At 36.2% G+C, this 26,733-nt stretch overlaps 1 protein-coding gene across 1 annotated transcript; it reads left to right on the top strand.

The window, feature by feature from the left end:
- Positions 1-22,297: 22,297 nt before the first annotated feature.
- LOC131599320 (putative pectinesterase/pectinesterase inhibitor 45) lies at positions 22,298-24,826 on the top strand. Its single transcript, XM_058871722.1, has 3 exons — positions 22,298-23,473; positions 23,767-23,927; positions 24,055-24,826. The coding sequence occupies exons 1-3, from the start codon at positions 22,437-22,439 to the stop codon at positions 24,735-24,737; spliced, it is 1,881 nt and encodes a 626-aa protein (XP_058727705.1). The 5' UTR covers positions 22,298-22,436; the 3' UTR covers positions 24,738-24,826.
- Positions 24,827-26,733: the final 1,907 nt, after the last annotated feature.

Genomic DNA, 26,733 nt, shown 5'->3' with positions numbered 1-26,733 from the left:
CCCTCCAAAAAGAAGTTTCGTCCTCGAAACTTAGACGGTGTTGAAGAGCTCTGGATATTGTTCCTTTATCATGCTTTCTAGTTCCCAAGTTGCATCTCCTGTGGCTTCGTTCCAAATTACCTTAACTAGTAGTATCTCCTTGTTTCTGAGGCGCTTTATCTTCTTATCTCCAATTTTTACCGGGGTACTTCAAATGACAAGTTTTCCTTCAACTGGATGTCATCGGGTGTGATCACATGCGAGGGATCTGAAACATATTTCCTTAATTGAGACACATGGAACACATCATGAATTTTTGATAGTACCGGTGGTAGTGCAATTCTGTATGCAACTTTCCCAATCCTCTCTGTGATTTGGTATGGTCCAATAAATTTAGGGGTCAGTTTCCTCGCCTTTAAAGCTCTACCTACACCGGTGGTTGGGGTGACTCGAAGAAATACATGTTCTCCTTCCTCAAACTCCAAAGGCCTACGACGCCTATCTGCATAGCTCTTTTGGCGATCTTGGGAAACTTTCATTCTTTGACGAATCATCTTAACTTTATCGGTAGTTTGTTGCACCATCTCTGGTCCCACTATCATATTTTCTCCATCTTGATACCAACATAATGGAGTCTGGCATCGCCTTCCGTAGAGAGCCTCATATGGGGCCATCCCAATGCTTGCATGAAAACTATTATTGTACGTGAATTCTATCAGTGGCAAGACATCATCCCAACTTCCTCTGTCATCCAACACACACGCTCTTAGTAAATCCTCTAGTGACTGGTTAGTCCTTTCCGTCTGGCCATCTGTTTGTGGATGATATGCCGAGCTCAACCTTAACTTAGTACCCAATGCGACATGTAGTGTTTTCCAAAAATGGGAGGTAAATTTAGGATCCCGATCTGACACAATGCTTGCTGGTACTCCGTGAAGCCTCACAATCTCGGCTATATAAATCTCGGTTAGCTTCTCAGTTGTATGAGTCATCTTAACAGGTAAAAAGTGAGCAGACTTTGTTAAACGATCTACTATAACCCAGATTGAGTCATTTTTCCTCTTAGTTTTGGGTAGACCAGTGATAAAGTCCATTGAAATACTGTTCCACTTCCATTCTGGTATGTCTAATGATTGCAACATACCTGCAGGCCTCTGGTGTTCCACCTTTGCCTTCTGACAGGTTAAACATGATGCAACGTATTCTGCTATGTTTTTCTTCATACCAGGCCACCAAAAATCTTGCCTTAGATCCTGGTACATTTTAGTCGCCCCTGGGTGAATACTCAACTTACTCTTATGAGCTTCTTCAAGGATCGTTTTTCTTAGTTCTTTTGTATCTGGCACACACACCCTTCCATTACATCTCAAAAAATTGTCCTCTCCCACCTTGAACTCTGTGGTGGTGCCTCGCAGGATCAAATTCCTTTTCTCTGCAATTAAGTCGTCATCTTGACAACTGGCAATGTCTTCCAACAATCCATTTGACACTTTAATCATTCCAAACTTCAAAGCTCCTGGTGCAAATTCGACACTCCAATGTAGATCTTGAAACATCTCCCATAAATTTTGTTGACTATCCATGATGGTTGATAATGCGGAAACAGTCTTCCTACTCAATGCATCTGCCACGACATTCGCCTTTCCAGGGTGGTATTGTAGTGTGAAGTCGAAATCCTTGAGTGTTTCCATCCACCTTCTTTGCCTCATGTTCAACTCCTTCTGGTCAAAAAGATATTTCAAACTTTTATGGTCACTGAACACAATAAAAGTACATCCATAAAGATAATGTCTCCAAATTTTCAAGGCAAAGACCACTGCGGCAAGCTCTAAGTCATGGGTAGGGTAGTTCCTTTCATGAGTTTTTAACTGTCGTGATGCATTTGCTACTGCTTTCTTGTGTTGCATTAGCACACATCCGAGTCCCTGATGTGATGCATCACAATAAACCTCGTAAGGTCCATTTGGTTGTGGTAAAACTAACACTGGTGAAGTCGTTAATCGCTCTTTTAGCAATTGGAAACTAGTTTCACACTTCTCAGTCCAGGCAAATGGCTGATCCTTTCTGGTAAGTTGCGTCATTGGTGCCACAATCTTTGCAAAACCCTCAATAAACCTCCGGTAGTAACCAGCCAATCCTACGAAGCTTCATATATCTGTGATCGTTTTCGGTTGTTCCCACGCAAGTACGGTCTCAATTTTTCCTGGGTCCACTGCTATTCCCTCTTCTGATATGACATGGCCTAGAAAATTCACTTTTTCTAACCAGAACTCGCACTTTGAAGGATTTGCATACAACTTCTTCTCACGCAACACTTGTAAAACCACGCGAAGATGTTCTTCATGCTCCTCCTTGTTTTTCGAATAAATGAGTATATCATCGATGAAAACTACCACAAACTTGTCCAAGAATGGGTGGAAAATTCTATTCATGTAGTCCATAAAAATGGCAGGTGCATTCGTCACTCCAAATGGCATTACAAGGTATTCATAATGCCCATAACGTGTACGAAATGCCGTTTTTAGAATGTCTTCATCCCTAACTCTGATCTGATGGTAACCAGACTTTAAGTCAATCTTTGAAAAAATTGCCGCCCCTTTCAATTGATCCATTAAATCATCAATTCGTGGTAAGGGATATCGGTTCTTAATAGTTGCCTTATTAAGCTTCCGATAATCTACACATAAGCGTGAACGTCCATCCTTTTTCTTCACCAAGAGCACTGGCGCTCCCCAAGGGGACACACTTGGCCTGATGAATCCCTTCTCTAATAAATCTTCTACTTGACTCTTTAGCTCTACTAATTCCGCTGGTGCCATTCGGTAAGTGGGATCCGAAATTGGTCCTGTTCCAGGACGTAGGTCTATAAAGAACTCCACTTCACGTACCGGAGGAAATCCTGGGATCTCTAATGGGAACACATCTTGGAATTGTTGAACCACATGTATATTCTCTGTCTGAATATCTGGGGTTACTTCTACGTTGTATAGTGACAAAAACTCTTGAGCTCCCTCCCTCAAAGTCACTCTAAGTTGGTTGGCAGACAAGTATTTAATAACTCCAGGTTCAGGGAAGAATACCATCTTGCGAGTGCAGTCCAAGATGACATAATGATAGGATAACCAATCCATCCCGAGAATGATCTCGAGTGACGGTAGGGGTAAACAAATTAAATTGACCAAAAATTCTCTATTTTGGATGACTACTAAACAGTGTAAGCATGCTGAACTCACAACTAAGTTCTTGGCAGGTGTAGAAACTTGTAAATCAAAAAGCAGTGGAGATATCTTTATGTTCAAACGATTTGCACAGTCTAAGGAAATGAATGAATGGGTTGCCCCAGTATCAATCAAGGCAGTTAGAGTGTTACCTGCAACTTGGCATTCCTCTTGTATCACGTTATTGGCCTGACCACTTTCTTTAGCATCCATAGTGTAGACACGCCCTTTTGCAATGGGTCGGGCCCCATGTGTTGCATTTAGCGTTGATTCTACCTTTAGAGCCTTGCAATCTCGGGAATGATGACCAGGTTTCTTATAATTGTAACAGGAAGGTGTATTGTCTTTGCACTCATTAGCATAATGTCCTTCTTGACCACAATGGTAGCACATTTGTTTCCTCCTTATTTGATTTCCCTGAGGTGAATTTGTAGGACGATTTGGTCCGCGATTTTTTTGAGGATGTTGGTAAGGCTTCATTCCTTGTTTACCACGATTATTATTAAGATTATTTGGACGGCTAGGTCCTCCAGCAGTAAAGTTTCCACCACGGTTCACCCTCTTATTCTTCATATCCTTAATCTCTTGACATTTTTCCACCAGCGTTTGGAATTGTCGAATTCCCAAAGGTACCACTGCATCCTGCATCTCATACCTCAGGCCATCTTGGAAACGACGACACATGTAAGCTTCATCGACACCATCTCTGAAGAAGCGAAAAAACCTTGACAGGGACTCAAACTTGTTTGCATATGCCTCGATGGTCATACCTCCTTGGCGCAATTTCAAGAATTCTTCACCATACCTTTCCCTAGCAGTCTCAGGAAAGTATTTGGCTAGAAATTTTCGTTTAAAGGTTTCCCAATTTATTTCCTCGAAAGCACCTTCCATCATAAGCTTAGTGTTCCTCCACCAGTACTCGGAATCTCCCAGTAATTGATAGGTGGCTAAAGTCACCTTTTCCCCCTCAGGGCAATGGATTGCTCCAAATATCTTTTCTAGTGCCTGATGCCATAAATCAGCAGCATCAGGACCTCCTTCCCCATGGAACTTAGGTGGGTCTTGGTGACGGAATTGAGTGAGAGTACGAGACCCAGCAGCACGGATCTCTCGCTCTCTCTTCTCTGTATCACATTGCGTCTTAGCATTGGTTTGCACGGTCACAGCTGCTGCCATAGCATTCATTGCGTGAGCCATTTGATCTATGGAGAGATCATTCCTCCTAGGGGATGTTGGCGCTCTTCGGGGAGGCATCTTCTTCCTACAAAACCCAATACTTAGATTAGAATCCTCCTCCGTTTTTCCAAGGAAACATCTTATTGGATCAGCTCACTATCGTAATCCTAATAAACTATTCGTTAGAACTGACTTGTCACTATTCTAATCTAAAGGACTCTAGTCCGATGACTTCCTAATTCACTCTCCCTTTAAAGATCTAAAGCCGTGCTCTGATACCACAATGTAACACCTCGTTTTTTTTTTATTTAAAAAACAAGAGCAAGTATATATATTTTTAAAACAACGGTGTATGCTAAATTAAATGGGAAGCCGACTCTAACATATTCGAAGGAACTACTGCATATAATTTTAAAAGCAATGACAACCGTTTTTAAAACTGAATAGTACTATATGCATCGGTAGTGCTCCTCAAGGAAGCAAAGTGTATATACCTGGATATTACAAATCCCCAAAATAAAGCACCTAGTTCATGACATCTAAACATAAGTGTGTCATGGACTTAGGGCATAATACAGCCTAAACATAATATGAGCTACTCACTAGAAGTATAATAATATCAAATACAGTCATCCAAAAGGGTACCAAAATAACTACGGCTAAACATCATCTACGTCAGAGTAGTCAAGTCATGGTGAGCCTATACAATACCGCAGGAACTAGAGGGGACAAACACAGGGGTGCTCGCCACAAACCAGGCAAGAGCTCTCGGAAGGGGCCCGAACTCGGGATGTCGCCTCGTACACCTCTGTACTAGTATCATCACCTGACTCAGTGGTGACTAAATCAATCCACATGGTCGGGGTGACCGAGGGAGCTGGAATCTCATAGCAACTGTCCTCTCCTAAAGAAACTCCAGAAGGAGATACCATGTGAGGTACCTCTGGACCTCCTGAAGATCCTAGTCCTGCAGCAGCTGCTGCCCTATGCATCGCCTCCTCCAATGTCTCCACCGGTACCGAAGGTCCACCAACCTCAAATCCTCCTTGAGCGGTGGTTCCCAAACCACCGAATGGTGCGGTACTCCCTACCGAACTCGTCTGCGTCTCAGACTGAGGGTCTAGTGGAGTATACCATGGAGCACCCAAGATATGAATAGAAACAGGAAAAGGAGGTATCTGCCAGACTGTACTCTGGTGTATCTGAAGTGCGTCAAGATAAGTAGTGATAACGACCTGCCCATGATAGTATGTTGTGCCTGCAGCTGGGTATAAACTCCAAGCACTAAGCCTGTCCCTATCAGTAAAATCCCACGTCGTCCATGTCACCATCTCCAGTGGTGGCATCGGGTACTGTGCCATGGTCTGGGTGGGCGTTAACCCGCAACATATAGGTAGTAGAGGGTCACAATCTAAAAATAGCATATACGAAAGAATACACACATGCAAGTAATACATGATATACAACAGTCACAATATATATTTCAATAAATAATACACGAATAGCCTAATGCAGACTCAACATGAGTGTGATCCCCTTAACCGGGTTCCTCACATGCATGAATTCCGGAATTTAACCTCTCCGCAGAGAGTCGTGGCCTCTTTCCACTAAAGGTGCAGTATTCTCCACTGACACCGACTCAATAAAATCCCGCAGGATTAGGTGGGCTCAATCTACTAGAGTCCTCACCCGGTGCAGTCCTCTCGACATACACGCAACTATGATATGCATGAGCACATATATGCAAATGCATCATAACATTTCTCAATAGTCAATTCATATATTCGACAAATCATATGAACTTACATAGTCTTCACATATGTAATCATAACCACAAGTCAATTCATATATTTTCAAAAATCATATGAACTTACATAATCTTCACACATGTAATCATAACCACAAGTCATTTCATATATTTTCAAAAATCATATGAACTTACATAATCTTCACACATGTAATCATAACCACAAGTCATTTCATATATTTTCAACAAATCATATGAAAACACATTCTCAAGTTTAGCATCACAGCAGAAACACACATCCCCAACCGGGCACACAATCATTCATACCAGCACATATGCATTCGATCATATATAATATCGTTAGAAAGTGCCCTTACCGTAGCGAGCTTTTCGATTATCTCTACTTTCCACCGACTGAGTTTTATCAAACCCTAAACCAAGTAGCGTTTTACCATTAAATATATAATTTTTTCCTTCACAAAATAAATTGGCAATTCTAATTTTTATATTTGATAATTTTAGTGGGGTAAGTTTTTTCTTTACTATTTGAATAATTCTAAGCACGAGCACGTGTATAATAATTCTAATCGTAACTTATATTAGTGTAACTAGTAAAATTACTTTAAGGTTTTCAATGATTTGAACATTCTAAATTAAAGTAGATTCTTCTTAAATTAAAATATCTTTCTCTAAAAATAATAATAAAATATTAATATAAAGACAAGTTTATTAAATTATATTAACTTCCAAAATTTTGATTCATAGAAACCTGGTAAATTTTAAATAAGATAATCTGATAGTGAATATATATGAATCCATGACAAAAAAATAGTTATTGCATAAATATCTTTAGGATCAAAACAAAACAAATTTCACCAAAAAGTAACTGATTCTTAATACATAGTTTTATAATATATCATATTTATCTATCAAAATTTGTATTTCAAATGGAAGGTTAGTCGAGAATGTAAGAGTTAAGTTTACCAATCATGATATAAAAATATCTCTTCCATTTTAATTTAAAGACATTACTATAAATTTAAAAGTCCTTAAAAAGTATTATTTTCTATATTACAATAAATTCATCCGAAATGTGATATTAATTTAAAAATGTACCAGATTATATTTCGGGAATCATAACAAAATATGCTTTCTCTATTTTATAAACAAAAATTATTCCATATAATTTTGTACATCAAAAATAAATAGATTTATATAAATTATTTTATTTAAAACAAAGTAGATAAATCATCTATTAATATATATTAATTTAAATCTCAATTTAAATTAAAACCATAATAAAATTATTTATTTCAAAACATAAATAAAATCTAATATGAAATAAATTGGCTTAATATGGTAACATTAGGATACATTCTAAACAAAATCTCCTTCAGTTAAAATTTAGTTCTCTTTTTATTTCATAGTAAGCAAGTACTAGAAAATACAATTATATTTCAATTAATACTTACTCCTCAACACGTATATCTTTAGAAATTTTTTCTTCTTGTCATAACTCTTTACAATTTAATAGTCTTGTTCCATGAATGGTTTTGTTTTTTCCAGAGAATAGAGATGAGTCTCAAGTTTATCAATTTATTATCATATTCTTTCACACTCTAAGTCACTATCATAAGAAACAAGATATATAATTAAGTGAAAGAAATCATACCCAATTCAATTTTTTTGAGCTTTTAAAGATGAAGAAATGGTGTTGAGGAGAAGAGAGGATGTGAAAAGGTGATATGATGTGTTTCTGCCGAGAGAGAGAAATGTGTGATGGTGTGAACTGTTGGTTCTACCTTGATATCTATATATAAACTCTAACATGGATCAAGAATCATTGGATAAATAAACTATACTCCCTAGCCATTAGATATCTCTCACACATGCAATGTCATGATTACAAAGAAGAAAATATCATGATATTTTTTTCTGTTGGTGATGCTTAGTAGTTACCTCATGCATACGTAAGCAAACTTGAACAATGTCATATCTTTATTTTTTTTCACCGAGATATAGGTATAGAAAAATACCCGGAACGAATAACAGTCGAACGTGCATTTTATCGAAAAATAAAAATGAATATGTTAAAATGATCTACGCGGTGCGAAGTTTAATAAAACAGGCTGAAAATGATCAAAATCTTAAATAAACATACCCGGTTAAATAAGCTCTGACAGGTAAAAGTATAACCGTAAATTGCGTTAAAAAAATAAAACGAGCTTACCTACTCGCTCTATGCGTAATATGGATTAATAAAATAATCTGGTATAGATCAAAATTCGAAATATTTTGCTCGCTAATTTTCGTATAATGATGATTTGTTTCGACCGGTATGCCTGAAAACTTCTACTTAATTTTTGATAAAAGTGACGAATCTTTTTCATAGATAATTAAAACTATTAGAGTATCGTGGAAAATATTACTAAATTTTTGACAATGCTCCGGTATGGTTTTAACCACTCGATGTTTATTTATAGACCATAATAAGGATTAATAATCGAAAAACCTCTAACTCCCTTATTAAACCTACACCATGATACTTATAATTATTTAAAACTACGGGTCTTACACCTATCGCCGAAGTGCGATTTCTGAAACATTACAACATCAATCCTCTTTGCAACTTGCAGCTGAATCTCTTCCGAGGTGTAAGGCTACACAACTGACATCTTCGCAACACATCAGCAGAGCTGACACATCGCAACTTTCTAATTTTCCTCTGCTACAATTAATCACCAAATACCTCGAATCATCTTCCTTCAGGATGTTCCAACACAATTACCAGTGAAATCTTAATTCCAAGTCACCTTCAATTCAGGAAACAACAAACTCCAACAATGCTTGCACTGTTGCCAACAACGGCCTACTGAATCAATCATCTCACAACTGAAACATAACCGAGAAGGCAAGCTTCTCCCCCACTTGTTTCAATCCAACACCTACAACAAAACAAACAAGTACCGACAGTGATTCACTCACATATCGTGTACCAAGGGATAAAACACCGACAGTATACAACTGTCGCGCAGCTCAACTGACTCGACAATTGGCCGGACGGACCGACCTGCTCTGATACCACTATTGTAACACCCTTCTAAACCCCGCGGAAAATTAATAAAATAATTCAGAGTAAAACATGAAAACAAGGGTGCCACAATTCCAATTAAAACAAATTTATAATAAATTCATTGTCATGCTTTCACTAAGGAACAATTCATCATAATACATAAACATCTCATGTTAACACAGCGAAAAATTCATCATACAGATAAGCATAACATCATCTATGCAATATCTCACAAATTACTCCAATAACAACAAAACAGAGTATCATCATAACTCTAAACTAGCGTTTCCCCAGTGTTACAATATCAGAGCATGACACCGACGATATACTAAACAAACTGACTCATGAGCTAATCCTCACCGAGCCGAAAGCCGCTATCCTCAATCTGAAAATATCAACAGTAAGGGTGAGTCTCATTCACAATTAACAAATGTTATCGAATCATAAACAATAACACATCATAGTCACATTATTCACCCAATTTCATTATATTCAGATTGTCAGGAAGTACTCATCAACACACAACAACAATTAGAATACATTACCAAAAGACAACACCATAATTCATCCAAACAAATCATAACAATTACACCATCATCACATATTATAACATTGGACTATCTTCAATTCATGTTATAATCATACAAGTAGCCTAATGCAAATGCAACTATATGCATGTGGTACCAAACATGGGATAACCCATCTCACCGATCCACCACCATAGAGATTCGGCTACTTCTCTCACCAATTCCACACAATGGGAATTAGCTACCGCTGTCCCACCACCAAAAGGGATACAGCCCACAACATGATTATGAAATGCATGTATCAACCATAACATGCTCATCATCAACATTAAACAACCAAATGTCATAATCATCAACCACCACGATAATCCATAGCCACACACAGTTATGCTATTTCTCAACCATAAATAAATACATATTTTACACCAACAATATATGTATAACAAAACACCAATTACAACCACAAAATCATAACAGGTAAATCATTCATTAATATGCCTGTGCGCATAAACCACCACACAGTGCAACAACAATAGCACATCTCACAATCGTGTACCAAGTACAACAAAACAACCCATCAACAACCGAGCATTTACCTCATCATTCATCAAAACACATGATAACCATATTTACCATGAACAACATCCGTTTGCATAACAAGTAGGAGCAATCACATTATAACAACACCCATCATTGCACATATTCAATTATGCAAACAACAAACCATTGCACCTCATCAACTATGCAAAATAAGAATAAACCACATTTGGAGAAAACGATACTTTTCAAAATAAAATCAAGTTATTGTTGTTTTCTTTATTTCATATGGTAGAGCATTCAATTTAAGGAACAACGTCCAAAACGGCGTCTAAAACGGACTTACGGTTTGAAAGTTACACATCTTTACATTTTCAAAGAAAACAACTATCGCTACAGCACGCGTCGCCACACACAGTCCGCAGCGTGTAACGAATGGAAACACGCCTTCGCGGCGCAAACAAAGGTTCGCGGCGCGGAACGAGAAAATCACTAAGCCTTCGCGGCGCGCACCTACCTTCGCGGCGCGAACTGGCAAAAGTCAGAGCTCTCGTCGCAATTGACAGCATTACGGGATTTACCCCAAACTCCCCAAAACCCAAACCAAGTTATGTCATGAACCTCAAACACCACCATATCAGCCGCATACATGTTATAACACAAATATAACACACAAAGAGGATCATTTAATCACCATAACAATCATATAATCATACAATTCATCAAATCATACAATTCCCCTCAAAATCATCCCAAAACCCCAATTCATCATATAACCAATTGACACAAACAATGCATCTAAATCCGTCCTATTATCTATAATACGATAAAAGATATTAACCGGAAGAGTCCCCCCTTACCTTAGCCAAGGATCTTGATTAGCCCTCTTCCTCTTCTGTTCCTCTTTCACGTATCAACACTTCTACTCTTCTGCTCCTCTTCCACATCTATTTTCCTTTTTTCCTCAATTCCTTATTTTTATGAAAATAGATTTTTAATTTAGTAAAAGGCCTACTTACATAGCACCCCCTCTTTACTAACACCACATTTGGCCCAATCACCTCCTTTTCCATAATTCTTCAATTAAATCCAATCAATTGCCAAATAATTTCAAATAATAATTTAATTCCAATTTAAATCAATTAATGAAAATATGGGGTGTTACAGAGGCAAGCTCCTTACCAAAATCAAGGGGGTATCAATAAAGGAAAAACGCATAACCATATGGCCAATGGTGGAGACCGGAGAATTTCAATAGACAAAATCCTTATCAACAACCACCTCCTCAAGATAAGCCTTCAAAGTTGGAGCAAAATTTAATCAATTTATGCAAGCTTCAATGACGAACCAAAAAGAGTAATGAAGCGGCGATTAAGAATCTAGAGACTCAAGTGGGACAATTAGCCAAGCAATTGGCCGAAAAGAAAAATGGACCATCATTTTCAGCAAACACTCAACCTAATTCGAAGGAGAACTGCAAAGCAATTGTAACAAGGAGTGAGAGAGTAATTGAGAATGTAGTTGAAAAGGAGGTTGATAAGGAGGAGGATATGATAGAAAAAGAGAATGAATTAGAAAAAAATAAAAATGAGGAAGTTTTAGTTGAAAAGGAGAAAGTTGAAAAAGAAGAGCCAGAGAAAGAAAAAAATGAGGGGAAGAAGAAAAAAAATTCAAGAAGGGAAGAAGAAAGGAGTAAGCCCACTGGTTTGTAACTTACCGTATATTCATGCTCCTAAGGAAGGACAACGAAAGTCTCTATACTCGATTCATGGACATATTCCGCCAATTGCAAATTAACATTCCTTTTTTTGAAGCTTTGGAGCAAATGCCGAAGTACGCAAATTTCACGAAAGATATTCTTACAAAGAAGAAAAAGTACAATGAGCCTGAAACTTTCATCCTTGATGCGAAGTGTAATGCAATTATTTAAAGTACCTTACCGAGAAAGGAAAGCGATCCAGGAAGAGTCACTTTGCCGGTTACCATTGGTGATATTCATGTTAGAAGAGGTTTAGTTGATTTGGGTTCTAGTATCAATATTATTCCATTGTCCATGGTGAATAGGTTAGGCATTTTTTACTTAAAAGGAACAAGAATGACATTACAACTGGATGATAAGTCCACAACTCGTCCTAATGGAGTTGCGGAAGATTTACTTGTGAAAGTGGACAAATTCTTGTTTCCCGTTGATTTTGTTATGATCGACACGGAGGAAGATATTGCTACACCCTTGATTTTTGGAAGGCCTTTCATGAAAACGGTAAGGATGATGATCGATATTGATGATGGCTTAATGAAGTTGAGATTCCAAGACGAAGAAGTTTGTTTTGATCTCTTTGAAGCTATGAAACATCCAAATGATAAAGGCGATTGTTTTAGAATTGATGCTACTGAGCAAGCTATTATGAAAGTTGAAAGGCAAGTTCATTTGTTTACCCCTCTCGAGAAAACATTGACCGAAGCTCTTGAAGTTCTTAATGAAGATGAAGAAAAAGAGATTGAAGAATGTTTGCGAGATCTTGAAGAATGTGCATTAATTACCGAAAGCTTAATCAAGCCACTAGGAAAGATAATTTCCCTTTACCGTTCATGGATCAAATGTTAGAGAGATTGTAACGCCTGTTTTTACTTTAATTATTTATTCTATTGTGTGTTGTGTGATTTATTGTTAATTATGTGATTAATTGGTTTTATGTTATTTTATTGGGAATTAGTAGAAATAACATGATTTAGTAAGATTAGTGTTATTGGGCCTAACTTAAAATTAGAGTTGGTAAGTAGAAGGTGTTGTAACACCCCATATTTCAATTTATTAATTTACTTAGAATTTAAATTAATTACTGGAATTATTTGGCTTTTATTGAGTTATTGGAGAATTTTAGAAAAATAATGGTGTTGGGCTTGTGGTGTAGTTAGTAGAAGGGAGGTGCTATTTGGGTAGGTCTTTACTAACTAAGGACTCTAATTTCATAAAACAAGAAAAGAAGGAAAAATTGGAAATCAAAAGAGTCATAGAAGAGAAGAAGAGTACGTGAAAGAGAGCCTTGAAGGAAGAAGGGGGAGAACCAATACCACTTGCTAAGGTAAGGGGGGACTCTCAAATTATCATATTTTATGATTTCATGAATGATATGATTGACTGGGTAGATTAGTTCTCTCAATTCTATATGTTCTAGGTTTTGGGATTTTGGAGTTTAGGTTCAATTGTGTGTTTTGATGCAATAAAATGCGTATGAACGATTATGGCTGTTAGATGAATTTATGTTATGTTAGACATATGTTAAATTGCTGTAATTGGCTCTATTTTGGTGTGGAATTCGTATTGGAATGAAATGGTGATGAGTAAAGGGGCTGAGATGCTGTCATAACTGATATTTTTGGTTTTGTGCATGCTCTAACCGGGTAGCAGCCATGCTGTAACCGAGAGTCCGTTTTGAGCGCTATTTCGAGCATTGTGTCAATAATTAAAAATCCTATATAGTTAAGTGACATTTTTGGGCAGTAGTCAATTTTATTCAAAAACTCTGATTAAATTATTTGGTGATGTTATAGATTGTAGACATATGCAGTATTATGTAAAAATGTGATTGATGTGGTTATGATATGGTTATATTGTGATGTGATGATTGTTGTGATTGATTATTAAATGATGGTGTGACATGTAAATACTTTATTGGTGATGATAATGGTGAGTTATGATGAGACGATGTGATTCATCATATCGGTGATGTTGTAAGTATGTTATATGTGTGCATTCAATTCATAAATCATTTTGGTGGCTGAATCTAGGTGATGTGTTGGATCAGTGGAGAGCGTAATTCGCATTGTGTGGAATTTATGCTGGCAGTGCCGTATCCTGGTGATGTTTGGATCAGTCATATGGGCCAATACCATGTTTGGTATCACATGCATAGTGTCAGTATATTGCATATGCATATTGTTATAACATGATTGGATGGTTTCCAGTGTTATATTTTTGTGATGTGTTGTTGTTGATGAATGCTTTTCTGAAAATCTGAATATATTACAATTGGGTGATTAATATACTTATGAAATGTTATTGTTTATGAGTACATAATATTTGTTAATTGTGATGAGACTCACCCTTACTATTGATGTTTTTCAGATTGAAGAGTAGATGCTTTTGCTTTGGTGAGGATAGCGTATAGGCTAATCTGTTATTTATAGTGTCGGTGTCATGCTCTAATACGTAACACTAGGAAACGTTTACTTGAGAGTTTTTTAATAACTCTTAATTTTATTTTGATTGAATAACTTGTTAAGTTTTGGAGATGATGAACGATGGTTTAATGTTATTCAAATTATGAATCTTTTCCGCTGTGTTAACATGTTTTCGGTGAATGTTATTAATTGAGTTCCTCATGTTGGCATGACATGTGTTTTAAAAATATGTTTTTGTAGAATTGTAGCATCCTTTTTCACATGTTACTCTGAATTAATTAATATATTTCGTGGGGTTTAGAAGGGTGTTACAATAGTGGTATTAGAGCATAGTCGGTCGTTGTGACCAGAGTCTTGTTATTTTTCCCTTGTATACGACTAGTGTGATTTATCATTGTTGATACTTTCTTCTAATGGAGATTGTCTTGTAATTAGCAGAAAAATGGCTGGAAGAGGTGGAAGGAATGATGATGCTATTGTAGAGGCTCTGGGTATGATTGCTGGCGCACTAGGAGGAGATGCCAATGGAGTTAGGATTGGTGCTAACAGGCAAGTAGGAGATTTTCAGAGGAACAATCCTCCATTGTTCAAAGGCACTCACGATCCTGATGGTGCTCAGAAGTGGCTGAAGGAAATTGAAAGGATTTTTCGGGTTATCGATTGCGCGGAGAATCTGAAGGTGAGGTATGGTGCGCATATGTTGTCTAAGGAAGATGATGACTGGTGGGTTGCTACTAGAGCTGAATTGGATGTTGATGGTGTAGCAATCACTTGGGCTATATTTAAAAGAGAATTCTGAGGAGATACTTTCCTAAAGATGTTCGGGGAAGAAAGGAGATTGAATTCTTGGAGCTGAAGCAGGGTAGTATGACGATGCCTGAGTATGCTTCCAAATTTGTTGAGGTGTAGAAATACTATACTCACTATAACAATGATGAAGCTAGTGAATTCTCAAAGTGCATAAAATTTGAGAATGGTCTTCGTGATGGGATCAAGAACGGTATCTGATATCAGAGGATTCATAGGTTTGCTGATTTGGTGGATTGTAGTAGTATTTTTGAGGAGGAAAACGTTAAGCTGAAGTCATCTCACTCTCGCGATTTGGTTGACAAGAGGAAAGCCATATGATAGAGGAATTCCTAAAGCTGGTGACTGGAAGAGGCCTAGTGGGGGAGACTCCAGTGCTTTTGTTAGGTGTTATAACTGTGGAGAAGTCGAACATCGTAGGAATGAGTGTAAGGTTGAATAGAAGAAGTGCTTCAAGTGTGTTAAGGTGGGTCATGTGGCTGCTGATTGTAAAATGAAGACAGTGACTTGCTACAACTGCAGCGAAGAAGGTCACATCAGTCCACAGTGCACAAAACCAAAGAAGAACCAATCTGGTGAAAAGGTTTTTGCTTTGTCTAGGTCAGAGAATACTCCTAAGGGTCGATTGATTAAAGGTATGTGTTTTATCCATGACACACCTTTAATTGCAATTATAGATACTAGAGCCACTCGTTAATTTATTTTGTTGGATTGTGCCAAACGATTGAATTTGGAAATATCTGAGATTAATGGAAGTATGGTCATTGACACTCCTGCGTCGGGTTCAGTGACTACTTCGTCCGCTTGTTTGAATTGTCCTATTGATATATTTGGTAGAGAGTTCGGGATTGACTTAGTGTGCCTTCCGTTAGAACAGCTTGATATCATCCTGGGAATGAACTGGTTAGAATTCAACCGAGTTCATATTAATTGCTTTACGAAGACGGTTATCTTTCCAGAAGCTGTTGGTATTAGGGATTTGGCAATGACTGCTAGGTAGGTGGAAGATGCGGTTAAGGACGGGGCTGCTGTGTTTATGCTATTTGCATTAATGGAAGTGATAGGAAAATCGGTTAGCAACGATTTTCCGGTAGTGTGTGATTTTCCGGATGTTTTTCCAGAAGACGTTAGGGAATTGCCACCTGAGAGAGAAGTGGAATTTGATATTGAGTTGATTCCTGCAACTAGTCCTATGTCAATGGCGCCTTATCGTATGTCGGCATCAGAGTTGGCTGAATTGAAGAGTCAATTAGAAGAGTTGCTAGAGAAGGAATTTATTCGTCCTAGTGTTTCGTCGTGGGGTGCGCTAGTGTTGTTGGTAAAGAAGAAAGAAGGCTCCGTGAGGTTGTATGTGGACTACAGACAGCTGAATAAAGTTACTGTAAAGAATCAGTATCTGTTGCCAAGGATTGATGATTTGATGGATTAGCTGGTTGGAGCATGTGTATTTAGTAACATTGATCTGAGGTCTGGATATCATCAAATTTGTGTGATAGCAGACGATATTTAGAGGACTACGTTCAGAACGAGGTATGGTTATTACGAGTATACTGTGATTCCATTTGGAGTAACTAATGCACATGGTGTCTTTATGGAGTATATGAATAGGATATTTCATCCTTATCTCGACAAGTTTGTGGTGGTGTTTATCGACGATACTCTGATATATTCCAAAAGCAAAGAAGAACATGCGGATCATCATAGAGTTGTGTTGGAATTATTGAAAGAGAATAAACTTTATGCAAAGTTGTCAAATTGTGAGTTATGGCTCAATGAAGTAAGCTTTCTTGGTCATGTGATTTCCAAGAATTGTATTGTCGTAGATCCTACGAAGGTAAAAGCGGTATCTCAGTGGGAAGCTCTGAAGTCTGTTTCCGAGATTCGTAGTTTTCTTGGTCTTCCAGGTTATTATAGGAAGTTTATCGAAGGATTCTCAAGGTTAGCGTTACCGTTAACTAAGTTGACTAGGAAGGGTCATGCATTCATTTGGGATTCGAAGAGTGAAGAAGGATTTCAAGAGCTGGAGTGGAGGTTAACTAGTGCTCCTATTCTGATTTTTCCGAATCCAGCAGAATCTTTCGTAGTTTATTGTGACGCTTCGTTAATGGGATTAGGTGGTGTTTTGATGCAGAATCAACATGTGATGGCTTATGCGTCGAGACAACTTAAATTTCATGAAGGGAATTATCCGACTCATGATTTAGAGTTGGCAGTGGTAGTCTTTGTGTTGAAGTTATGGAGACATTATCTGTATGGTTCGAGGTTTGAAGTATTTAGTGATCACAAGAGTTTGAAGTACCTTTTTTATCACAAGGAGCTTAATATGAGGCAGAGGAGATGGTTAGAGTTTCTTAAGGATTATGATTTTGGATTGAATTACCATTCGGGTAAGGCGAACGTTGTTGCTGATGCTTTGAGTAGGAAGTCCTTATATATGTCTATGCTAATGGTGAGAGAATTGGATTTAATTGAACAATTGAGAGATTTGAGTTTGGCGTATGAAGGTACTCCTAATAGTGTTAAATTGGGTATGTTGAAGCTGACAAGTAGTATTCTTGATGAGATTAGAGCGGGTCAGAAAGTTGACATTGAGTTGGTTGGTAGATTAACTTTAATTAACCAAGGTAAAGGAGGTGATTTCAAAATTGACGAGAATGGTGTTATAAGGTTTGGTGATCGAGTTTGTGTTCTTGATGTTGCTAAGATTAGGAAGAGTATTATGGAAGAAGGTCACCGTAGTGGATTGAGTATTCACTCTGGTGCTACCAAGATGTATCATGATCTGAAAAAGCTGTTTTGGTGGCCTGGAATGAAAAAGGAAATTGCTGAGTTCGTTTATTCTTGTTTGACATGCCGAAAATCAAAGGTTGAGCATCATAAACCGTATGGATTTATGCAACCGTTATTTATTCCAGAGTGGAAGTGGGATAGCATATCTATGGATTTTGTTTCTGGTTTGCCGAGGACCGTTAAGAACTGTGAAGCTACTTGGGTGATCGTGGACAGATTAACGAAGTCTGCTCATTTTATACCGATGAGAATGGATTATTCAATGGAGAAGTTAGCTCAATTGTATATTGAGAAGATTGTTAGTCTACATGGTATTCCTTCGAGTATTGTGTCTGATAGAGACCTAAGGTTTACATCCAAATTCTGTGAAGGTTTGCAGAAATCTTTGGGTACTAAGTTGATATTGAGTTCTGCTTATCATCCGCAGACTGATGGTCACACATAGAGGACAATTCAACCGTTGGAAGACTTGTTGCGTGCTTGTGTATTAGAGAAATGTGGTACTTGGGATAGTTATATGCCTTTGATTGAGTTTACCTACAACAATAGTTATCATTCAAGTATTAGTATGGCTCAATTTAAGGCTTTGTATGGTAGGAGGTATAGGACGCCATTATGCTGGTATGAATCTGGTGAGAGTGCAATGGTTGGACCGAAAATTGTGCAAGAGACTACAAAGAAGATCAAGATTATTTAAGAGAAGATGAAAGCTTCTCAAGGTCGTCAGAAGAGTTATCATGATAAGAGGCGGAGAACACTGGAGTTTCAAGGGGGAGATCATGTATTTCTGAGAGTGACTCCTATGACTGGTGTTGGTCGAGCGCTAAAGTCAAAGAAGTTGACGCCGCGTTTCATTGGTCCATTTCAAATTACGGAAAGAGTAGGAGAAGTAGCTTATCGCATTGTGTTATCGTCTACACTTGCGAATTTGCATGATGTATTCCATGTGTTGCAGTTGAGGAAATACATTGCGGATCCGTCTCATATAATCCAAGTAGATGATGTACAGGTAAAAGACAACTTGACGGTTGAAGCATTGCCTGTGAGGATTAAAGACCGGGAGTTGAAACAACTGCGTGGTAAGGAGATAGCATTGGTCAGAGTAGCTTAGGGAAGACCAGCCAGTGGAAATGTTACCTGGGAGATGGAGAGTCAGATGAAGGACTCTTATCCTGAGCTGTTTACCTGAGGTATGTTTTCGAGGACGAAAACTTTTTTAGTGGGGGAGAGTTGTAACACCCCATATTTCAATTTATTAATTTACTTAGAACTTAAATTAATTATTGGAATTATTTGGCTTTTATTGAGTTATTGGAGAATTTTAGAAAAAAAATGTTGTTGGGCTTAAATCAAATTCCCTCGACACTAAGGACCAAAAATAGTGTAGGAAAACAATTGAGGAGTGGCGTCGTGGTTGGTCTGTTGCAGGTTCTGCCGTTGTGTTATGGAAAACAGTTGATCGGGTCTCGTCGGTGTGTTTTCGAGGAATGGAGTCTTCCATCAGGGTGTTTTGTCAGGTTATGGCGTAGTGGTTGGTCCGTTGCATGTTCTGCCGCTGTATTATGGGACATTTCATGAGTTTAGGTGTGCAATTTTTTTACGTTGACAGTTTCTTTGGAGGAAGCACCTTCAATTTTTGCTGCAGTGGTGAAATCAAGTTTCGTTGAGTGTTTTGGAGGTTGACCTTTCGCTGTATCTTTCATTGTTTCTATATGGCGTTTTGGACTAGTTGTGTGCTTCAATTGTGTTGAGTTTAGGGCTCTGTTGGCCTTGACGTGTCCAACAGGCTTCGTATTTTAATCGGCGAGTTCGCGGGAGGTTTTTGCGGCCCGAACCGGTTGGTGTATCAAGAGTGTACTTTGAAGTAGGAAGGTTTTTGTAGCAGGTGTCCCAGTGTTAAATTTTGGTTGTTTTGTTGTTGTTCGCGTTCAGAGTTAGATGGGGCTGTTTTTTTGTGTGTTGGTGAACGATTGATGTCGTGGTTTGCTGGCTGCTGCCTTCAATCTGTCTTGGCTGACTCAGTTTGAACTGGCGCTTTGTATAGGGTCTTGGCTGTTGTCTCCTGGCAATCTTCTGTCCTTTTAGTTTTAGAAGTGACAGTAGTTTGTGTTGTGTAATTGTTAATCATTATGTTTTTTGAATGTTGCCTTCGATCTTAATAAAATTCAATTTTAATATTACTGCATAGCAATCAATAAAATTCAATTTTTGCATATATGTCTTCTTGAGGCGTGTTTTCGATGATATATTTGGTTGAACGACACGAATTCTCATTCAAAGTTACATTGGTATATGAACAATGCTGGAGTTTTACTGACAATGGGCATCATTGGCCCTAATATTTCCTTTTGTAAACAGTTGAATCTGGTGGGTGAGAAAAAGAAGAAAGATCATATTGGTATAATACATGCAGTTATATTCAAGCATGTCATGCTCGTGCAAATACCACTCCAAAATTTAGCGTTATAGACAGGGACGGACCCAGAACTTTTATATTGTGGGGGCAACTCATATACATAAATTTAAAAGTTTATATATTTAAAAAAAAAATATTAAAGATAAATTCTTTCTAATTTAAATAAATTTTAACAAAATTTTATTTTATTTTTTAAAAAAAAATTACAAAAGAAATGGTGTGAAATTTTTTTTAATAGGCAATTTGTATCAAGACCCAAGCGTTTCACCACTAAGAAATGGTGTGAATGATAGGTCACAAGTAACTTTTAAATTTTTTTTAAAAAGATCAATTACAAAAAAAATATGGTGTGAATAATAAGTCACAAGTAAATTTCTTAATGTTATAAAAATATTAAAATGTCAATAATAGTCTAATTTGCATGATAGACTTGCATATAGTACATACAAATTAAATTTTAAATTTGATAACTTTTTCCTGTGTGTCCATGTGTGATTTATAGTGCCTATTGTTCAAATATTTTCATGATGATCTCTTTAACTTATTACACATTATACATACTAATGCAAAAACTTTAAAATTTATTGAGGTCAGTGGCCTACACAAGACTATATGTAGGTCCGTCCCTGGTTACAGATCATTTATCCCTATGAAGCTTCTGAATTTCAATATACACAAGTTTGATAACACACTCCAAAGTTTTAGCTCTCTGTTTGGAATAAGGATGATCATTTTCTATTTTTAGTATTTATTTTGTTTTTCTTTAGTTTTTTTTTTTTGGCTTTTCACCATCGTATAGTCCGGTTCGCGGTCAATTCTAGCATCAAGCGGTTTCAACTCTCTCCCAATCGCAGTTGTGAGAATCTAGTCTGATTCGAGGGTTAGTTCTGACATCATATTGTTCCAACCATGATTTTAAATTGCAGCTGCGGGCGTTGCTTTGTGGTTGTTGCGATGCGCCATGTTCGAAATGCAATGTTGAAAAACACTTAATATTAAGTTTTTTTAAGTAAATTGAATTTTAGAACTCTAATATATTAATTTTTTGATAAAAATACTTGAATAAACATGATTAAAATTGTCCGATGTGGTTCTTAACACACCCAGAGGCGTAATTTTAAAATCACATCGGAATTGTGGTTCGATGCGGTTGCAGAAGCAACCACATCCACAATATTGCAGGGACAATTGCGGTTGCGGACTGCAATTGAAAACCATGGTTCATACTCCTTCTAATCGCAGCTGTGGAGATCAAATTTTTTTCTTTTTGATATAGTGTTTCATTCTTAAAAAAAAAATTAACTATATATTAAACTGAATTAATATCAGTGATGAATATGCTTAACCTCGCATGTGTAGAAAAAATAAGTGTTCGTATGAAACTACTTTTATACAACACTTTCCTCAATCAACGCCATGCACATAACATATTTAGCAGAAACTTAAATTAGAAGAAACTTAATACGAACAATGAATGATATTTAGACACCATCTATATTTAGAAGAAACTTAATACGAACAATGAATGATATTAACTAACTGTTACATCTCATACACACGTACAAGTTCATGGAAATTATATGGATAGAGTGTTCCAACGCCATGTGGATTGTCCATGTTTTATTAGATCTTTCATTTTTTCAACTTTGAAAAATTTGTCATGAAGGGTTATACAAAGTTGGCATTTGCAAGAAATATACGTACGGTTAGAGAAAAAGAGAGTAAATATTGTGAAGTTGTTAACCAAGTTTCAAAAATAGAAAACCAGAAATGTCTCTCAACCACATTTCCTAGGTTCTCTCTCTCTCTAAGAAACACAACATTTAAATATCTGAATGATGGAACAAATGAAAACAAAGAGGAAACAGATAATTAACAACAACGTTTTAGGACTAATTTAGTTTCCTTTTTCGTTTTTTCATTGTCCTTTTTCCCTAAGTCTGAGGCAGAGAAAAATTTACTTTTCTCTCTGCCTTAGACCGCAATGGCGTTCCAAGATTTCGACCTTGTGTCTGAAAGGCGGAAAACCAATGCCAAATCACACCTTAGAAAAAAAATTATGGTCGGTGTTACTTCCGCCCTTCTCATAGCATGTGTTGTAGCAGCTGCAGCTTTTGTTATCGTGAGACATTCAGGATCTGACAATAATATGAAGCAAGTTCCGACCGCAGATTCAGAAACCGCGCATATTGATAAATACTCTAGGCTTGTGAAAATGTTATGTAGCAATTCGGGTTACAAGGAAAAATGTGAAAGCACACTTACTGAGGCATTGAAAAAAGATCCTAAGTTGACAGAACCAAAGGATCTTCTAATGATTTCTATGGTACTCGCCGAGAATGAAATTAACAGGGCATTTAACGAAACTGCGAACTTGAAATTCGCTAACGAGGAAGAAAAGGGAGCTTATGAAGATTGTAAACTAGTGTTTGCTGATTCTAAAGAAGATATGGGATTCTCAATGAATGAAGTTGGTCAAGTTGATGTGTCCAAATTAGCTGAAAAAGAAGCTGAATTGAACAACTGGCTTAGTTCTGTTATATCTAACCAACAAACTTGCATTGATGGTTTCCCCGAAGGAGAGTTTAAGGAAAAATTGAAGAAGATATTTACTGAATCAAGGCAACTTTTGAGCAATACACTTGCTATTATTTCACAAATTTCAAAAATTGTTAATGTATTCCAAGGTGGACTTTCTGGATTCAAGTTTCCTTGGGGTAAATCTGCTGCACCAACTCCCGCTCCCCTTGTTGCTCGTGGTGCTGCTGCTCCTGCTGGTTCGCCTGGTGCTGCACCTTTTGGTGCTCCCGTGGATTATCCAATTTTTGAAGCTCCTGCTGGTGCTCCTGGCGCTGCTCCCATTGATGCTGCCACTCCTCCTGCTTGGGCTGCACCGGTTCTTGAGTATGTTGGAACAACTGAGAAACCTACTCCTAATGTCACCGTTGCGCAAGATGGTAGTGGAGACTTCAAAACCATCTCCGAAGCTTTGGCCGCTATTCCATTACCCTATGAAGGAAGGTATAATATAAGTCCCTTTGTAGTTATATTTTTTAACATAATCTTGTTTGTTTCGTAAATATAGATCCTCTAGAGCCACTATATGATGCACTCTGTATATTGTTAGATTAAGAGAGATATCAAACTTATGTCTCTTAACCTAACCGTCTACGTCAGGCTGCACCATACAATCGGCTGTTGAGGATTCAACCATTTTGGTTGAGAATTTTTTTAGAAAGATGATAAATAATTTTTTAATTTGGGTTTTTATTCATGATTATGCTAAGAATATATTTTCAAATTTGGACATGTAGGTATGTTGTTTATGTTAAGGAAGGAGTGTATGATGAGTTGGTTACAGTTACAAAGAAAATGGCGAACCTTACCATGTATGGTGATGGAGGTTTAAAGAGTATCATCACTGGAAATAAAAATTACGTCGATGGAGTTAGAACTTTCCAAACTGCATCGTTCGGTATGTATATACATTTATGACATATCGATATACATCTCTAAAATATTTATTTTGCGGCCGCAATTGCAGTTGTTGACAATTTTTTTATATATTATGTTGCATAAGTCCTAATTTTTTTCCCATGCAGTTGCACTTGGAGAAGGATTTGTTGGAAGAGACATGGGATTCAGAAACACGGCCGGTGCAATAAAGCATCAAGCCGTGGCCGCCAGAGTCCAAGCAGATCAAGCTGTATTCGTCAACTGCAACTTCGAGGGTTACCAAGACACGTTATACGCGCAAACTCACAGACAATTCTACCGCGACTGTGTCATTTCAGGCACAATCGATTTCATCTTCGGAGACGCTTCAGCAGTGTTCCAAAACTGCGAAATGGTCATTAGAAAGCCATTGGAGAACCAACAAAACATTGTGACAGCGCAAGGAAGAATCGAGAAAACAGAAAATACCGGATTTGTTCTACAAAAATGTGTGATCAAGGGAGAAGATGGCCTTCCTCCAACAACCAAGAACTACATTGGAAGACCATGGAAAGAATATTCAAGAACAATTATCATGGAATCTGACATAGGTGGATTGATTCATCCTGATGGTTGGTTACATTGGGAAGGTGATTTTGCACTAAAAACCTTGTACTATGGTGAGTATAACAATGTTGGTGCTGGTGCTAACACTAATGCTAGAATTAAGTGGATTGGACGCAAAGATATTAATAGGGAAGAGGCTATGACTTATACTGTGGAAACTTTCTTGCAAGGAACATGGATCAATGGTACTGGTGTTCCAGCTAATTTGGGATTGTACAATTGATTTTATTTTTTTATAAATGTAGCACTTTTGTGTATACAACATAAAGTTCAATGCTTGAATCGAAAAATTCATAACTTTATTCCAAGAAATTTTGACGGAGAATTTATTTATCTATTTATAATATATAAAATTAAAATCGTGGAGTATTATATCGACACTTCATTCATATTCACTACGGAGTTATTAGTGCGTGAGACATTTTTAATGAGGAGGAAAAGAGATAATAAGGAAATAAAAATTAATATTATTGAATGAATAAACACGGACTTACAATATGTATAAATATGTAAAAGCATATCGAGATTTTCACTCTATGCTGGATTTGTGTGATCATATATAATTCATAGATATATTACTTCAACATTCAAGTTAATTTCAATCTTGCCAACCAAAAAGTTATCATAAAATAATACCTACAAACAACAAAATAACAACAAAACATAAATTTAATCATGTAAAATAAAAATACAAAATATAGTATATTGAAGATATGTTTTCAATACTAATCATTATAAGTCATTTTGACTAATTTTGATAATATAATTGTTTGTAAAATTACCTTGTGGGATGAAATGACCAAACATAAACTCGTGTGTGATTAGATAACCAAATAGAGATAATAAAATTTGTATTTATAAAGAATAAAAAATAATTAATTTAAATTAATGTATACGTGGGTGTTATAAAATATTAATTAATATATGAATTTATATTTATATTATATTAGTTTATATGATTTGATTAATGAGTTAGTATGAAGAATTTGAAAAAAACAGTAATATAAAAATTTATACCTAACACTAATTTTTATGAATGAATTAATGGTGGATGTCTCAAAGATATGAATGAGTTTGGTTAACCTAAAATTCTTTGAAATTATAAAAACTAAATTTATAGCCCGTGCGTTGCACGGGTTTTATTAAAAAATTTATTTTAAAAATTTATATATACAAATTATATCATATGTTTAAATGTATTTTAAAATTATATAAAACATAAATAAAATTCTAAAAAATGAGAATCCCTTATAAATTATATCGATATATATATAATTTTAATTATATTTTTTAAATTATATTTTTTTTCATTTTTACGTGAATAATGCAATATTATAAAAACTTTATATTAAATTATATGTAGATAATATTTATGATTAATCATTAAATTCATAATACATATAAGTGTAGATCAATCTAAATTTAAATTATTCTTTAGTGTTTAGTCTATATTTACAAAATCTAAGAAATTATTTTTATTCAATGTGAAGTCCGAAAAAAAATTTAAATCATAGAAAGCCAAAATGTATAATATAAATATGTAAAACTCCTTCATCAAGTACCTATTTATATGTACAATAATATTTGTTATTAATTATTCTTATAGTAATTTGAGTGCTAAAGTAGTTATTAATTATAAAAATGTATATATTTATAAGTTGGTGCAATAAAGAATAAATATTATTATCGGTATAAAATTGATTAAGTTTCACACCTTTCTTTAAGATATTTAAATATTTTTTCACTATAAGAATTAAAAACCTAAATTTGTAAATCATTTAAAATTTTCTTACAATTTATCCATTAACTTCAATCTTACCAAATGATAAAATATGTTAAAAAAATTTGAAGATGAACTATCACAATAATAATGATAAAATATTAAAATAATTGATACATAGATTAAGTTGAGTCAATGACATACAACATAAATAAAGGATCATTAGCCTATAACATAAATCAAAAGATAGCTAAAAGATAAGAGAAATAAAAGATGATCTCATTTCCATATAGATTGGAGTGGTAGATAAGACCTATTTATATTGAATAATTTTTTTTATTAATTGACAAAATTGAAAGGGTTAGTATAATTTGTCATTATAAAAAAACATCAAAAACTAAATTACACACCATAAAAAAATATAGAAGGGTACCATTTTATTATCAATTTAGTTTATTATAGGAATTTAACATAACGCTTCTATTCATTTATGCATAAC

This window comes from Vicia villosa, linkage group LG4 (genome assembly GCF_029867415.1).
Source record: "Vicia villosa cultivar HV-30 ecotype Madison, WI linkage group LG4, Vvil1.0, whole genome shotgun sequence".
Lineage (NCBI taxonomy): Eukaryota > Viridiplantae > Streptophyta > Magnoliopsida > Fabales > Fabaceae > Vicia > Vicia villosa.
This window is presented reverse-complemented; position numbering and strand designations above follow the sequence as displayed.

What these genes read in the sequence shown, in the direction of transcription:
- LOC131599320 (XM_058871722.1), top strand. Translation starts at nt 22,437, where the DNA reads ATGGCGTTCCAAGATTTCGACCTTGTGTCTGAAAGGCGGAAAACCAAT. An exon ending in CCATTACCCTATGAAGGAAG is followed by an intron (nt 23,474 to 23,766) that starts GTATAATATAAG and finishes TTGGACATGTAG; the next exon opens with GTATGTTGTTTATGTTAAGG. An exon ending in TTTCCAAACTGCATCGTTCG is followed by an intron (nt 23,928 to 24,054) that starts GTATGTATATAC and finishes TTTCCCATGCAG; the next exon opens with TTGCACTTGGAGAAGGATTT.